A 16,593-nucleotide genomic window follows, 5' to 3' on the forward strand; every position below is an offset into this window, starting at 1 on the left:
GACTTTAAAGGAGATTAATAAAACAAAAGTTGATTATGAAAATATTATAAATAAACGGATAGAATTTCAAAAACAATGTCTAAGATATACACACTTTGAACATAATAATTAATCAGGTAAATACTTAGCCAACTTACTTAAACGTAATAGAGAAAAAACAACAATCCCTGTAATTAAGAATACAGAAGGGAAGGTGCTCCACACCATACAAGACATCAACAACACCTTTCAAACATTCTATAAACATCTGTACAGTAATGATAAAAACCCAAAAATCAAAGATACTAATTTATTCCTTAACAACATAATTCTACCCAGTTTAACCTCGATGCAAAGAGAAGCATTAGATAAATCTTTATCAGAAATTGAATATAAACAGGCTCTCGAATCACTATCAAACAATAAGGCACCAGGTTTAGATGGATACCCACCAGAATTTTATAAACACTTTTGGTCAACTATATCACCTCTATTCATGCAAATGACGGCAGAAATTAAAAAAACCTCGTCTATTCCAGCTCATATGAATACAGCACTAGTTACAATACTACTCAAACCAAATAAAGACCCGACTCAATGTTCTAATTATCGCCCATTATCTCTTATCAATACAGATTTAAAAATAATAAGTAAAGCTTTGGCCACTCGTCTTGAATCAGCAATTTCATCCCTTATCCATCCCGACCAAATAGGTTTCATTAAAGGACGGCAATCATCAAACAATACTAGACGATTATTCAATATAATGCATCTATGTAAACAAAATAAGAAAAAAACAATAATTGTATCATTGGACACAGAGAAAGATTTTGATAAAGTCAACTGGTATTTCCTTCATACAACACTTAAAAAATTTGGGTTCGGAGACTCCTTTATACACTGGATTAAAACATTATATAATATACCTTTAGCATCTGTTATAACAAACGGTATAATATCATCACCATTCCAGCTTCAGCGCAGGACTCGACAAGGGTGTCCCTTATCTCCGTTACTTTTCGCTTTATTTATAGAACCTCTGGCCGCTGCAATAAGACAGAATGACGATATCTCTGGAGTTTTATCAAACAACACTAATCATAAAATCTCCTTATACGCAGATGACATATTACTTTTTCTACAAAATCCCAAAACATCACTTTCAGAAATAATTAACATCCTCAATAAATACTCTAATATATCAGACTATTCCATAAACTGGTCTAAATCAACAATTTTACCACTGAACATGAATTCACAGGACACTAGTATACAGGACACATCATTTACAATAAACAATATTACATATTTAGGAATAAACATTTCCCAGAACGTTGCTAACTTATTTAACCTTAATTTTATCACACTGTTAAAAACAATAGAAGATGACTTAACTCGATGGATGAACCTACCACTTTCCATTTTAGGTCGAATTGCAACAGTTAAAATGTGTATACTACCCAAAGTCCTTTACTTATTCACCATGACTCCTGTTCAGCCAACCAAGAAATGTTTACATCATTAAATCAAATAATATGCAAATTTTACTGGAAAGACAAGAAACCGAAAATAAACTTACAAAAACTTCAAAAAAATAAAGCTCAAGGCGGTCTAGCAGCACCAAATCCACTATTATTTAGCATCGCATCTACAATATCTTTGTAAATGGATCAGAAATGACACTACCCAAAATCCATGGCTAGAGTTAGAACAAGCAGAATGTAAAGAAATAACCATTTCTGATCTTCCATCACTCACAAGTAAAATCAAACAACAAAATCTCTTTAAGAACTTGATGATTAAAACAACTCTCACTGCTTGGTGGAAAATGAATATATTGATAAATCACGAGCTCGTACCACACATCAATTCACCTATATGGAATAACGTCTCGGTTACAAAGGTAACCCTCGTTCCCTGAAGGAGGGAACGGAGACGTACGTCGGACAGACCGACGAATAGGAATCTCGCTAGAGAGGCCAATCTACTTCGAGTGTAACTACAACGAGCCAATGCACATTGGCATGCAATCATATGCATCAGCTGCTCGCCTCGCAGCGCGGGTATATAATGAGCAGCAGGTGCGTTGCATCTTCAGGTTTTCGCTGAGGAGCCGAACCGGATAGGCGGCAGCATCAGCAGGGTACAGCGACTGTGGCGACGGGACGTACGTCTCCGTTCCCTCCTTCAGGGAACGAGGGTTACCTTTGTAACCGAGATGTTCCCATTCAGTCGGTCACGTTCGACGTACGTCGGACAGACCGACGAATAGGAATCCCTACCAAAGCGCCACAGGAGCTGCCCCCTTCCAGCGCTCTGTTGTAAGCCACCTGAACCCCCTTGCCTACGGACGGTGGGACAGGGCTAACACAGAGAGTGTCGATCACTGCTGTTCCCCAAAACCCATTCAGTGAGACTATTGGATAACGCTGGGAAAGCGTACCCTTCCGCTGGGAAAGGAACACTGCGGAAGCCACATCCTTCCCCGAAGGAGTTATGTGGAGAAGTACATATGGACTAACCCGTAGGCTGTACTACATATGGAAGAACTGGGGTGACTCCAACTCGATGAGAGATGGGTTCTCCCAGAGGGAAAGACACGGGCTTTGTTTAGGAGCAACCGTGGAACTAGACATATGGGATCCCAGTAGGGTCACACATATGGTACCCAGCCTAAACCCGGTTCTCAAGGATACAACGGAGTATAGGCCTAGCGCCAGACGCTCCGCCACGTCGGCTGCCGAAGGGAGATCGGAGGACTCAACAGGGTCTGCCTTGTAGGGACTCTCTGGAGAAAAAGCGCATGTAAGCGCAGCAAGCCGACACTAAGCCGGGGCCTCTCCGTGCCTCTGACCTGAGGTGAGAACACGGGAGGAGACTGGCTCGACACGAAGGCTATAGAATCTAGCGAAGGTGTCGCCCAGCCCGCAGCTCTACAAATGTCTGTTAGCGAGGCGCCACGAGCCAGCGCCCAGGAAGATGCGACGCCTCTCGTGGAGTGCGCATGCAACCTGAGCGGGCAGGGCACGCCCTGAGCTTGGTAAGCCAGGGCGATGGCATCCACTATCCAGTGGGCCATCCTCTGCTTTCCACTATCCAGTGGGCCAGTGGCATCCACTATCCAGTGGGCCATCCTCTGCTTTCCCTTCTGCTGGCCTCCGTAACAGACAAGAGCTGGTCTGAGGTCCTGAAGCTTTGAGTTCTGTCTATGTACAGTCGCAAAGCGCAAACTGGACAGAGCAAAGCCAGGGCTGGGTCTGCCTCCTCCGGGGGCAGCGCTTGCAGGCTCACTACCTGGTCCCTGAAGGGAGTGGTAGGAACCTTGGGCACATAGCCAGGCCGGGGTCTCAGTACCACGTGGCCGTCACCCGGCCCGAACTCTAGGCACGATTCGTCGACCGAAAAAGACTGCAGGTCCCCTACCCTCTTGATGGAGGCCAATGCAACCAGCAGCAAAGTCTTCATAGACAGAATCTTTAAGTCTGCTGATTGCAAGGGCTCAAAGGGAGCAATCTGAAGTGCTCTCAGCACCAGAGCAAGGTCCCAAGAGGGTATGGAGGGAGGACGAGGAGGATTCAACCGCCTCGCCCCCCTAAGGAACCTGACGACCAGGTCGTGCTGATCAACAGACTTGCCATCTATGTGGTCATGATATGCGGAGATAGCAGCAGTATGGACTTTGAGGGTGGAGGGGGACAGCCTACGCTCCAACCCTTGCTGCAAGAAGGAAAGCACGACTCCGATCGAGCATCTTCGGGGGTCTTCTCGACGAGAAGAACACCACTCGACGAACAGGTTCCACTTCAAGGCGTAAGCCCGTCTCGTAGACGGTGCACGTGCCGAAGTGATGGTGTTAAGTACCTCGGGGGGTAAGTCACCTAGAACCTCCGCTGGACAGGTCTGGACGCGGGTGCCAGAGAGTGCCCCGTCTCTGAGAAAGAAGGTCCTTCCTCAGAGGAATGGGCCAGGGAGGGGCTGTCGCGAGGAGTGAGAGTTCTGGGAACCAGGTCCGGTTGGGCCAATAGGGCGCAACTAGCAGGACCTGCTCCTCGTCCTCCCTGACTTTGCACAGGGTCTGTGCAAGTAGGCTCACTGGGGGAAACGCATATTTGCGAAGGCCCTGGGGCCAGCTGTGTGCCAGTGCATCTGTTCCGAGTATTCCCTCGGACAGGGAGTAAAACAACTGGCAATGGGAGGTTTCTGGTGAGGCAAACAGGTCTACCTGAGCCTCTCCGAACTCTCTCCAAATCAGCTGGACCACCTGGGGGTGGAGTCGCCACTCTCCTGGCAGCGCAGCTCGTGATAGCTCGTCGACCACACGGTTGAGCACACCGGGAACATGAATGGCACGAAGCGACCTCAGATGCTTCTGACTCCAGAGGAGGAGATGGCGGGCGAGTTGCGACATGCGACGGGAGCGTAGACCACCTTGACGGTTGATGTACGCAACGGTCGCAGTGTTGTCCGTACGTACCAGTACATGCTTGCCCCGTAGCGGCCCTTTGAGGCGGCTCAGAGCAAGGCGTACCGCTAGCAACTCAAGGCAGTTGATGTGCCAATGCAGATGGGGGCCCGTCCACACCCCTGACACTGCATGCCCGTTGTACGTGGCACCCCAGCCTGTGGCAGAGGCATCTGCGAATACCACAGAATGCCGTGACACCTGCTCTAGGAGCACTCCTGCCCGAAGAAACAAGGGGTCCGACCACGGGTTGAAGGCTTGGCGGCACTCCTGAGTGATTGCCACCCGGAACGTACCGCTGCGGCTGCCATCTCAGGACCCGGCCGTGGAGCCAGTGTTGAAGCGGTCTCATATGAAGCAGACCGAGTGGGGTTACTGCTGCTGCGGCTGCCATATGCCCCAGGAGCCTCTGAAAAAAATTTCAGTGGAACCGCTGTCCTGCCGTTGAACGTATTCAGGCAGTTCAACACCGACTGAGCACGTTCCTCTGTGAGGCGTGCTATCTGTTCGACCGAATCCAACTCCATACCGAGAAAAGAGATCCTCTGCACCGGGGCGAGTTTGCTCTTTTCCCAGTTGACCTAAAGACCCGACTGGCTGAGGTGTCTGAGCACCAAATCCCTGTGTTCGCACAACTGATCCCGGGACTGTGCCAGAATGAGCCAGTCGTCGAGATAGTTGAGGATGCGAACACCCTGTTCTCTCATGGGAACAAGGGCTCCCTCCACGACCTTCGTAAAGACGCGGGGAGACAGGGCCAGCCCAAAGGGTAGGACTCTGTACTGATATGCTCGACCTTCGAACGCAAAACGCAGGAATGGCCTGTGTCGCGGAAGAATCAAGACATGAAAGTACGCGTCCTTCAGGTCGATCACTGCAAACCAATCCTGGGGACGGATGCACTCGAAAATGCGTTTCTGCGTGAGCATTTTGAACGGTAGCTTGTGGAAGCTCCGATTCAAAACTTGCAGGTCCAAGATCGGTCATAACCCACCGCTTTTCCTGGGTACAATGAAGTAGGGACTGTAGAACCCTGACATCATATCGGCTGGAGGGACCGGCTCTATCGCGTCCTTTGCCAGTAGGACCGCGATCTCTGCACGCAAGACACGGGCATCGACAGCCTTCACTGCAGTGAGGTGGACGCCCCTGAACTTGGGGGGGGGACGCCGGGCGAACTGAATCGCATAGCCGAGCCCGATGGTCCGAATGAGCCAGCGAGACGGACTGGGGAGCACTAACCAGGCTCGCAGAGACCGTACAAGCGGGATCAAAGGGACCGCAGGCGTACCCGCAGTGAGGCAGCGAGCAGCCCCACCCATCTCTGGGTCACCCGTCTCAGGGGTGTCATCTTCCTGCAGCGGACACAGTAGAGCAGACTGGGCCGGAGTTTTTTTTTTTTTTTTTTTTAGGGGACGACACCCTTGGCAACGAGCAGACTGAGGGCTCACGAGGAACTCAATGGTTTGTCGGGGTAGGCTCCCCGGTCTGCCACTAACTGAGGAGAACTGCTGGGCTCAGTCCCTGACAATGTCACCGAAAAGGCCACCTTGTGAGATGGGAGTGTCGAGAAAGCGTTTAGCTTGACGACCTCTTGCACCTCAGCAAGGTAAGCCAGGGGGGCGCTTCTGGACCACTGAGGTGGACATCGTCTGGCCGAAGGCCTGCGCCGTGACTTTGATCACGGTTAGTCAACAAGCGCAGCTCAACCCCGGCTCAGAACTACCCTCATGCATAAAGAGTGCCTTGGCCTCACATGCAGGGTGGGTGTGGTCTGTGAACAGCCACCCCACCCATAAGGGTAGTGAGAGAGTAAAAAACCTATACAGATTTTGGCACTTTTGGCGTTCCATATTTATGGCACCAATATAGCTCCATACTGCCAAGTTTTTCATGCACATCCGGAACACCCAGGAAAGCATGGCTGTAAACTCTGAATCTGAGTCAGCATAAGCACACACCATTACAGTGGGCAGCGTCACCCTCATTTCCAGAGCATAACAGCCCACTCTCCGATGCTGCAATCGACATCTGACCCTCAGCTGGAGCCCTGAATGAAATGCTAGGTTCCCCTATGAAAAGGACCAGCAATCCAATCCAGAAGCTGCACAGCATGTAATGCGCTAGAGAAGGAGGGGCCCTAGGGGGTTGGTTCCCCGAAGGAACCCCTCAACCTCAAGTCACCCAAGCCATTTCACCAAAGTAGACCTCTTCTGGTGCACCAGAGAGGGCGCTACAATGGAGATTAGGCAAGGAGACCGCGCATCTAGAGCGCCGAGCGAGCGCTGGGTTGCCGTGACAACCCGCGCTGCAGCCCGACAGCTCGACGGCACACGACACGCAGAGGAGCGAGAGGTTTGCTCTCGCTGATCTCCGCGGTCTACCAGAGTGTCGGGCAGACACTCTGTGCTTTTACACACAAGCAGCAGCTGGCCAACAACAGAGGGGACTCAAGCTTCCCGGAGAAAGAAGAGTCACAACCGGCGTGTCGACGTGATCATGTTCTCATACGAAAACATGAACCACCCACGAACATCGTTTCAGCACGCGCCCAGACATGTGAAACAGTGATCGTGGCCGTCAGTGAGGACAGGAAACGACCGCATCCAGAAACACACAAATAGAATGTCATCTTTAAAAAGACGCAAGCTCTACTTGTGTAAGCTCTTTTAGGGACTTTACTCTTTTAGAGTGCTGAAGCACGCAGGGGAACGGCCGCCGCAACACAGACAGGGATTGTGTGCAGCCTGTCGTGTGCTCTTTCTCTCTTTGAAGGCGCTCACTCTTACCAGCCGTAAAAACGGCTTTCAGCGCTCGAAGCGCACCGTACCGGCCGTGAGAACAGCCTTCTGACGCTGTCAAAACAGCTATTTGCTATATAATGGCAAACGAAACAAAAAACAGAAAATAAAGAGAGGACTTCAACCCTGCTGCTGTGCTGTTCGCCCGCACTCGAAAAAAAGAGAAGTTCAACCAAAAAGCTTGACTCGTCTTCTAGCAGACACTTGCTTGCAGAGAACAGGAACAAACACCGTTCGGCTCCGAAGCGAAAAGCTGAAGATGCAACGCACCTGCTGCTCATTATATACCCGCGCTGCGAGGCGAGCAGCTAATGCATATGATTGCATGCCAATGTGCATTGGCTCGTTGTAGTTACACTCGAAGTAGATTGGCCTCTCTAGCGAGATTCCTATTCGTCGGTCTGTCCGACGTACGTCGAACGTGACCGACTGAATGGGAACCCGGATTTCACAATTAATCATATGCCACTTAACAATGCCAAATGGAAAGAGAAAGGCATCGCACATATACATCACCTGTTTTCTGGTAACACCTTCATTACTTTTTCAGAACTAATGCAGAAATTTAATTTAGGAAAAGAAAAATATTATTACTACCCACAAATCAGGAACTCTATTAAAACCACAACTGGAATCACAGATATTGCACAACCTTCCCCAATTATTAAACATATCAATACAATCAGTAACTCAGTAAAGATTCTCACGAAACTATATACTTTAATATCTTCTATAGATACCAATACAGCAGCACCAGTTAAACAATGGGAGAAAGACCTTAATATTAACACAGATGAGGAATTCTGGAAAACAGTTTGTAAAAATAGCTTTATCTTTATATTCAATTAATCCAGTATAAGATTGTACATAGAACACACATTACACAACGGAAGATGTTCAAAATGGGCCTAGAAACCTCGGACAACTGCAACCTAAACACACAAGACTCTTACCTTCATGCACTTTGGTTATGCCCTCCCGTTTATCAGTTCTGGACAGATGTCACCAACAAATTAACAGAATTTTTCAAAACCAGAATCCCAAAATTCCCTTCATTATGCCTCCTAGGTGATACCTCTCAAATTAACCCATCTTTTACATATCCAATACCTTTACTCATGTCTCTAGCTATTGCCAAGAAAACAATATTACTTAATTGGAAAAATAAATGCCAAATATCAATTACACAATGGCTACATCTATTAAGGGAACATATTATTCAAGAAAAACATGCATCAGAAACACAAAACCAGTTATTTAAATTTAATACAGTTTTTAGTCCACTGCTCTTATCCTTAAATATTGATTAAATCTGGCTGGTGAGTTGATGCCCCAATCCTCAGGGTATACACAATAGATGCATTTACAATAGATGAAGAGAAAATGAGAAATCACGCTTCTACAATAGATGAATAAAGACTTATTTAATATATATTGTAAAGATTATAGATGAATATAATGAATATATATATGTATATATTTATATATATATGTGTGTGTGTGTGTGTGTGTATATATATATATATATATATATATGTGTGGAGGGTTTATGTACATATATTTGTAAGTGACTGCGTTTTATATTATGACTATATGATAACTGACTATATAATTGTACTGTATGCTATAATATATCTTATGTGTACAAACCCGATTCCAAAAAAGTTGGGACACTGTACAAATTGTGAATAAAAAATAATGACATATAGATGACATATCAAATGTTTAAACTGAGAAAATGTATCATTTTAAGGGAAAAATAAGTTGATTTTAAATTTCATGGCATCAACACATCTCAAAAAAGTTGGGACAAGGCCATGTTTACCACTGTGTGGCATCCCCTCTTCTTTTTATAACAGTCTGCAAACGTCTGGGGACTGAGGAGACAAGTTGCTCAAGTTTAGGAATAGGAATGTTGTCCCATTCTTGTCTAATACAGGCTTCTAGTTGTTCAACTGTCTTAGGTCTTCTTTGTCACATCTTCCTCTTTATGATGCGCCAAATGTTTTCTATGGGTGAAAGATCTGGACTGCAGGCTGGCCATTTCAGTACCCGGATCCTTCTTCTACGCACGTCTGGATGGGAGCATATGTTGTTCTAGAACTTGGATATACCTTTCAGCATTGATGGTGCCTTTCCAGATGTGTAAGCTGCCCATGCCACACGCACTCATGCAACCCCATACCATCAGAGATGCAGGCTTCTGAACTGAGTGCTGATAACAACTTGGGTTGTCCTTGTCCTCTTTAGTCCGGATGACATGGCGTCCCAGTTTTCCAAAAAGAACTTCAAATTTTGATTCGTCTGACCACAGAACAGTTTTCCACTTTGCCACAGTTCATTTTAAATGAGCCTTGGCCCAGAGAAAACACCTGCGCTTCTGGATCATGTTTAGATATGGCTTCTTTTTTGACCTATAGAGTTTTAGCCGGCAACGGCGAATGGCATGGTGGATTGTGTTCACCAACAATGTTTTCTGGAAGTATTCCTGAGCCCATGTTGTGATTTCCATTACAGTAGCATTCCTGTATGTGATGCAGTGCCGTCTAAGGGCCCGAAGATCACGGGCATCCAGTATGGTTTTCCGGCCTTGACCCTTACGCACAGAGATTGTTCCAGATTCTCTGAATCTTTGGATGATATTATGCACTGTAGATGATAACTTCAAACTCTTTGCAATTTTTCTCTGAGAAACTCCTTTCTGATATTGCTCCACTATTTTTCGCCGCAGCATTGGGGGAATTGGTGATCCTCTGCCCATCTTGACTTCTGAGAGACACTGCCACTCTGAGAGGCTCTTTTTATACCCAATCATGTTGCCAATTGACCTAATAAGTTGCAAATTGGTCCTCCATCTGTTCCTTATATGTACATTTAACTTTTCCGGCCTCTTATTGCTACCTGTCCCAACTTTTTTGGAATGTGTAGCTCTCATGAAATCCAAAATGAGCCAATATTTGGCATGACATTTCAAAATGTCTCACTTTCAACATTTGATATGTTATCTATATTCTATTGTGAATAAAATATAAGTTTATGAGATTTGTAAATTATTGCATTCCTTTTTTATTCACAATTTGTACAGTGTCCCAACTTTTTTGGAATCTGGTTTGTAATTGAAAACACAATGAGGACTGTTTTTGCCAATGAAGTGTGTCATATTCAGAACTACTGTACAGAACTGCCAGCTACACCTGAGAACAATCTACAGGGTTCAGACATTTCTACCAATACATTTCCATGACGTTTGAGGCAAATATTCATGACCTAACCCTCCATGAAATGTCTGTAAATACATGTAGAATAAGAATAAAAATCCATGTTCAAATTTACCACAGCATATCTTAATTTAAAATGAATGTCAAGCTATATGGTTTATTATAAAATAAACATTTATTTAAATAATGCTGACACACTAGTAAGACATAAAATAAAATAAAATAAAATATAAATAAAATAATGTGTCTAACCCTGAGAACTCCATTGTAGCAATGAGTTAACAAAAATCAACTGGAGGCAACAATATGTTGCTACTGTATTTTTACGGTACTGGCAACCACAGCTTTATGTTTTTTACTGTATATTTATTTATTTTTTTTACAATGTATTATACTGGTACAGTAAATATTTTACTCCTCGGACACAAGCACAGATCTGTAAATACATTAGAAAACATTCAGAAAATAAGCGAATAGAGATAAAGTGTGTTACATTACCAGGTGAGATGGTCACTGGTGTGACAGCTGTAGTGGTAATGCTGCCAGTGTCTGAAAGTTTGCATTAATAGTGTTTAATAAACAGACACAAATATCAATAGCCTACAATAAATATATGAATGTGTAGAAAGAGCTCACGTGAATATAATTACCTGCACAGTATGCAAAATTGCAGTCAGTTGGACTAACCAGCTCGTAGACATAATAATTGCCTGGACAGGCTTTGACTTTAATGGGATAAGACCCGTAATAGCAGCAGTAACTGCCAGCGTAACCACAGACATCTCGAGTGACGACTCCATCCTCAACTGTTGGGTGTCCACCACGTATCCACAGTGGGACATTAGTGCCACAGCTCTGCTGAGCAACACACGTGTCTGGGATCTGAGCGCTCATGTTGTTAATGAAGAGACGATACCAGCCGCTCCAGGAGACAGACTGGTCACACATGTTGTATGAATGTAAGCCATATGTATTATTGATGGATCTCCATGGATTATCCAGCACAGTATAGTTGTGGCAGGGGTCAGAGAGATTAGCTGTTAATGAAAATATTTCAAGAAATTAACATATTTCTGAAAAACATGTGTTATTAATAAAATGTAGCCAGAAGTGCAGCTTAAGACATTATTTTTTTTTTTCCTTTTTATTTTTTTATTTAGTCTATTTTTGCTCATTCGGATCGATTCCTTTTTTTTTTAAATGCATTTTTATTTAAATACCAATGTGTCTTAGACAAGAAAAAGCGCGAGCATCACTACGAGAAGCAGAAAGTGTCGGACTTCACGTCTGTTTTCAGTTCCTCAACGACTGCGCGCGGCTACTCTCGCCGATCAGTTGCATCTAGCCGCAGCCGATGTCAAACACACCTACACTAAGGTGCTGTCAGGGGCGGTGGATATTTCACAAAGACAAAGAATTTAATGTCATAAAAAGTCTTCAATACATTAAATGGTAAAACAAACGTCTTAATGATCATTTTAAGACGTCTTATATTTTGGGGATGAAAAACATAATTCGCGATACAGCCTACTAATTATTAAACTTCAAAAGGCTATTATTTCATTTTAAAAAGAGCGCTGCACGTTGCAACATCACAAGGCGGCGCTGTTGCTCGTTCTACAGGCTCACGCAGCAGCGCTTCAGACTGCTTCTGAGTGATCCTCAATCAATGAATAGCGCACATTTACGCCAAGCGATTTCTATTGAACTCGAGCTAATGAATTATGACAGTGTCTACTTTATGGCCTTTATATAATATATTTTAGATGGTTGTAAGAATGCATATTTTATCTCTCTCATCTGAAGGATCAGCCCACAATATAGACATTTCAAAATAAGAGTCCCGGTGTATCTCGGGCTTGTTTATAATTAAAAGTTTTGGTTTAATTTTGGTTACAAAATAAATTGTATTTAATTTGATTTACATTTAATAGTAAATTATTGTAGTCTCTGGCTGGGATGCTATAAATATTTTTTTATTTGTCGTTTTGCCATTCTAATGTTAAATTTCACTTTGGATTTATAATGTTTTTTATTGTAAAGTTTTAAAATGCCCCCCTTTATAATTTTATAATTCCTTGTCATTAATTAGCACTTGAGGTGGTCTGGGTTACATTTGGAGGTAAATTTATAGATCTTTTATATTTAGATAGATATTTATATATTTAGTTGTTTAGCTGGTCTCTTAAACACGTAACTTCACAATAATATATTTCATATTTTCTAAACTGTAAATGTAGTAAAGCGTTTGTTAGACTCACACAACAGATGCGAGCCTGTGAAAGGTGTTCAAAACTTAAAATCTCTTTTACACTCTTGAAAACTGTTCACCAAAGACTAAATTTCCATTCGGCAGATTATAATAATGGTTGTATTAATAGTAATCATTGTATTTCAGGGCAGTTCCTGAAGACAGAGAAACATAAGAGATGTTGTTACAACATGGTCATGGACAGAAGTCAGTTCCACACCAGACTCTCTTTATATGGATGGATGTCTGTCTACTATATTTTGTATTCTCTTCAGAATTAAGTGCAGATATTACTCAGGGACATGAACACTTGAATATTGTCACAGACACGCCAGGCTCCAACACCCACCAGTCACAGCGCACTCCATCTCCTGAGTACTGATCACGCACACCTGCACCTCATCAGCTCACCAATCAGTACCAGCATATAAGACACTCACACACTCACTCTCATTGTCCAGTCTCGTTCGCATCAAGGAACTTACCTCTTGCTTACCTCAAGGACTTCCAGTACTTCCAGTACTACTTACCTGTATCCTGTGTCTCCGAGTTACCTCCTGTGTTTCCAGTCCGTGTGTGAGTGTCATCAGTCTGCCTCGTCTCTACTCAGCTACCGCTATCATCTCCAGCATCCATTCCTGCAAACCACAAAGGACAGTATTATCATTCCATCATTCATCTATCACTTCCTCTGCATACTCACCTGTTGTCACCTGTACCTCTGCTTGTGTTCAATAAATACCTTATCTGTGATTGTCTGTCTCCGGCCCGTCCATATTGTAACAGAAGACCGGACCTTAACAGCGGAACACAAGCATGAGCCATCCCGATCCGTTCTAGAACCTGGTTGACGCTTTGCGTCGCACATTCCCCGTTCACCCGTCACAACCACCACCAGCCAGCACTTCCGGAAACACCGCTTCCTCACCACCTGTTTACGCCAGTCCCATGGCCAAACGGGCGCCCTTCTCTGGTTCGGCGGAGGATTGCAACGGATTCCTCCTGCAATGCTCGCTGGCCCTGGAGATGCAACCGCACTTATTCCCCACCGAACGCGTCAAAGGTAGTGTTTTTAATTTCACAATTAAATGGTAAAGCGCTTCAATGGGCCGATTCCATTTGGTCCCAAAAAAAACCCTGTGATCCAGTTGTACTCAAGCTTCATCGACCACTTCAAGGAAGTGTTTGGAGAACCTTCCTTTGATTCGTCCATTGGTGAGAAACTTTATAATTTGAAGCAAAGAAAAATGTCTGTGAATGAATATGCTCTGCAATTCAGAACTCTCGCTGCCAGAAGTGGATGGAACGAACAAGCGCTACTAACAACGTATCGACAGGGATTGGATCCTCGAGTGCGGTTGCATCTCGCTGTATACGAGGATACCATCTGCCTTGAACGGTTTATCCAGCTTTCCATCCGCTTCGCCACTCGTATGCAGTCATGCCTTGAAGAGCACCAGGGTCAATCACAGCTCAACACCTCCCTCTGCCGACCAGAATTCGTCAGCCCTCCAGAACCAGCCAACGAACCCATGCAACTTGAGTCAACTCGTCTGACTCCCACAGAATGGCAGAGAAGGCTGACCCAGAATCTGTGCTTATATTGTGGTTCTCCTGGGCATGTAATCTCCGCATGCCCAACTCATCCTCCTCGTCTCATGGTGAGTGCCATCTTCCCCTCTTCTAATACCATGAAACCACTCACCACTATTGTAAAACTTACTGCTGCTGATATCTCCATTCCAGTTACTGCACTCCTCGATTCTGGGTCAGCAGGAAATTTCATCTCCGGCGCCCTCTGCCGTCAGCTCAACCTCAAGACCAAGACCGTCAACCTACCAGATCCACTCAATAACCGGAAAACCCGTCAGCAGAAGACATGTTAGTCGTAGTGTTGGACTACTACTGCTTCAAGTCGGAATACTTCATGTGGAGAATATTAATTTGCTGGTTCTGGAGGGATCCACCGCTGACATGATCCTAGGGCATCCGTGGTTGGAGCAGCACAATCCTATCATCTCATGGAAGACTGGCGAAGTCCTGAAGTGGGGCGACACCTGCTTCCCTGTTTCTCTGCATTGCCTGTTCCATGCTCTCCAAGCTCCAATCATCTTCCTGTCTGTACCACATCCATCGAGAGTCCCATCGAGAGACGTTCAATGGACATTCCCTCGTGTTACGCCCCCTTCAGCAAAGTTTTCTGCCCTAAAAGAGCTTCCAAGCTGCCTCCACACTGGCCATGGGACTGTGCCATCGATCTGCTTCCGGGTGAGTCAGTGCCCAGGGGAAAGATCTATCCCCTGTCCATCCCGGAGGAGAAGGCCATGGAGGAGAACATCAAGGAGGCTCTGGCTCAAGGCTACATCTGTCCATCGACTTCCCCTGCTGCATCCAGCTTCTTCTTCGTGGCGAAAAAGGACGGAGGCTTGCGGCCTTGTATAGACTATCGGGCATTAAACTCCATCACCGTCAAGTTCAGGTACCCCCTTCCTCTCGTCCCAGCGGCCCTGGAACATCTCCGTGGTGCCACTGTCTTCACCAAGTTGGACCTCCGCAGCGCATATAACCTCATCTGGATACGTGAGGGGGACGAGTGGAAGACCGCCTTCGTCACGCCCACTGGACACCACGAATACCTTGTAATGCCATATGGCCTGGTCAACGCCCCCTCCGTATTTCAGGACTTCATACACGAGGTGCTCCGGGAGTTTCTCCACAAGTTCGCTCTGGTCTATATAGACGATATCCTGATTTACACCTGGAGCATGGCCGAACATCGCCGTCATGTTGCCGAGGTCCTGAAACGCCTGAGAGAATTCCAGCTATTCCTCAAAGCCGAAAAATACTCCTTCCATCAGTCCTCAGTGCAGTTCATTGGGTATAACATCGACAGCAGTGGCACCCGGATGGATGAGGGGTAGGTGGAAGCCATCAGGAACTGGCCCACACCCACTACTGTTAAGGAACTCCAACGTTTCCTCGGCTTCGCCAACTTCTACAGACAGTTCATCCAAAGTTACAGCTTCATCACCAGCCCGCTCACAAGCCTCCTCCGTAACAAGCCCAAGTCTCTGTCCTGGACTCCCACCGCCACAGAAGCATTCAACACCCTCAAAGAAGCCTTCACCACCGCTCCTCTCCTGGTCCATCCAGACCCGGACAAACCCTTCATCGTGGAGGTGGACGCATCCACCACAGGAGTAGGAGCGGTCCTCTCACAGCAGCAGGGGAACCCTAGCCACCTCCATCCATGCGCCTTCTTCTCCCGCAAGCTCAACCCGGTGGAGGTGAACTACGACATCAGTAACCGAGAACTTCTTGCTGTCAAGTTGGCCCTCGAGGAGTGGAGGCATTGGCTGGAGGGAGCCAGACATCCCTTCCTGGTCTTAACAGATCATAAAAACCTTGAATATCTCAGAGCAGCTAAAAGACTCAATCCCAGACAAGCCCGCTGGGCTTTGTTCTTCACACGCTTTAACTTCACTATCTCCTACCGACCTGGATCCCGTAACGTCAAGGCTGACGCACTGTCAAGGCTTCACACTCCAGAAGAGAATACCGAGGAACCTAAACCCATACTCCCAGTAGAGATCATCGTCAGCCCCATCACCTGGTCTACCGAGACCTTGCCCTCCTCCAATACCTCCACCAACACTCCGCCGGGTTGTCCACCGGGCTTGCAGTACATCATCTGGACACGGCGCACTCCACTCGTTCACTCTGCACACACTTCACTTGGCACTGGCCACCCGGGGGTCAATGAGACCCTCTCGTTGCTGAAGGATCGCTTCTGGTGGCCCAACATGGCTGCCGATGTCAGAAGGTATGTGCAGGGATGCAGGGAATGCGCCATCTCGAAGAGCCCACGCCATCTGCCATCCG

General features: G+C 45.9%; 1 protein-coding gene across 2 annotated transcripts in view; it reads right to left on the reverse strand.

The window, feature by feature from the left end:
• The window catches only part of LOC127497911 (adhesion G protein-coupled receptor E3-like), a 59,740-nt gene that overhangs the window by 16,521 nt on the left and 26,626 nt on the right, over nt 1–16,593 (reverse strand). For both annotated transcript variants that reach the window (XM_051866731.1, XM_051866730.1), the window contains 2 exons: nt 11,111–11,497; nt 10,959–11,009 (listed from right to left, as the gene is read on the reverse strand). In XM_051866731.1, the coding sequence (XP_051722691.1) occupies nt 10,959–11,009; nt 11,111–11,497 (438 nt within the window). The remainder of the gene's footprint in view (nt 1–10,958; nt 11,010–11,110; nt 11,498–16,593) is intronic.

This window comes from Ctenopharyngodon idella, chromosome 16, assembly GCF_019924925.1.
Source record: "Ctenopharyngodon idella isolate HZGC_01 chromosome 16, HZGC01, whole genome shotgun sequence".
Taxonomy (NCBI): domain Eukaryota; kingdom Metazoa; phylum Chordata; class Actinopteri; order Cypriniformes; family Xenocyprididae; genus Ctenopharyngodon; species Ctenopharyngodon idella.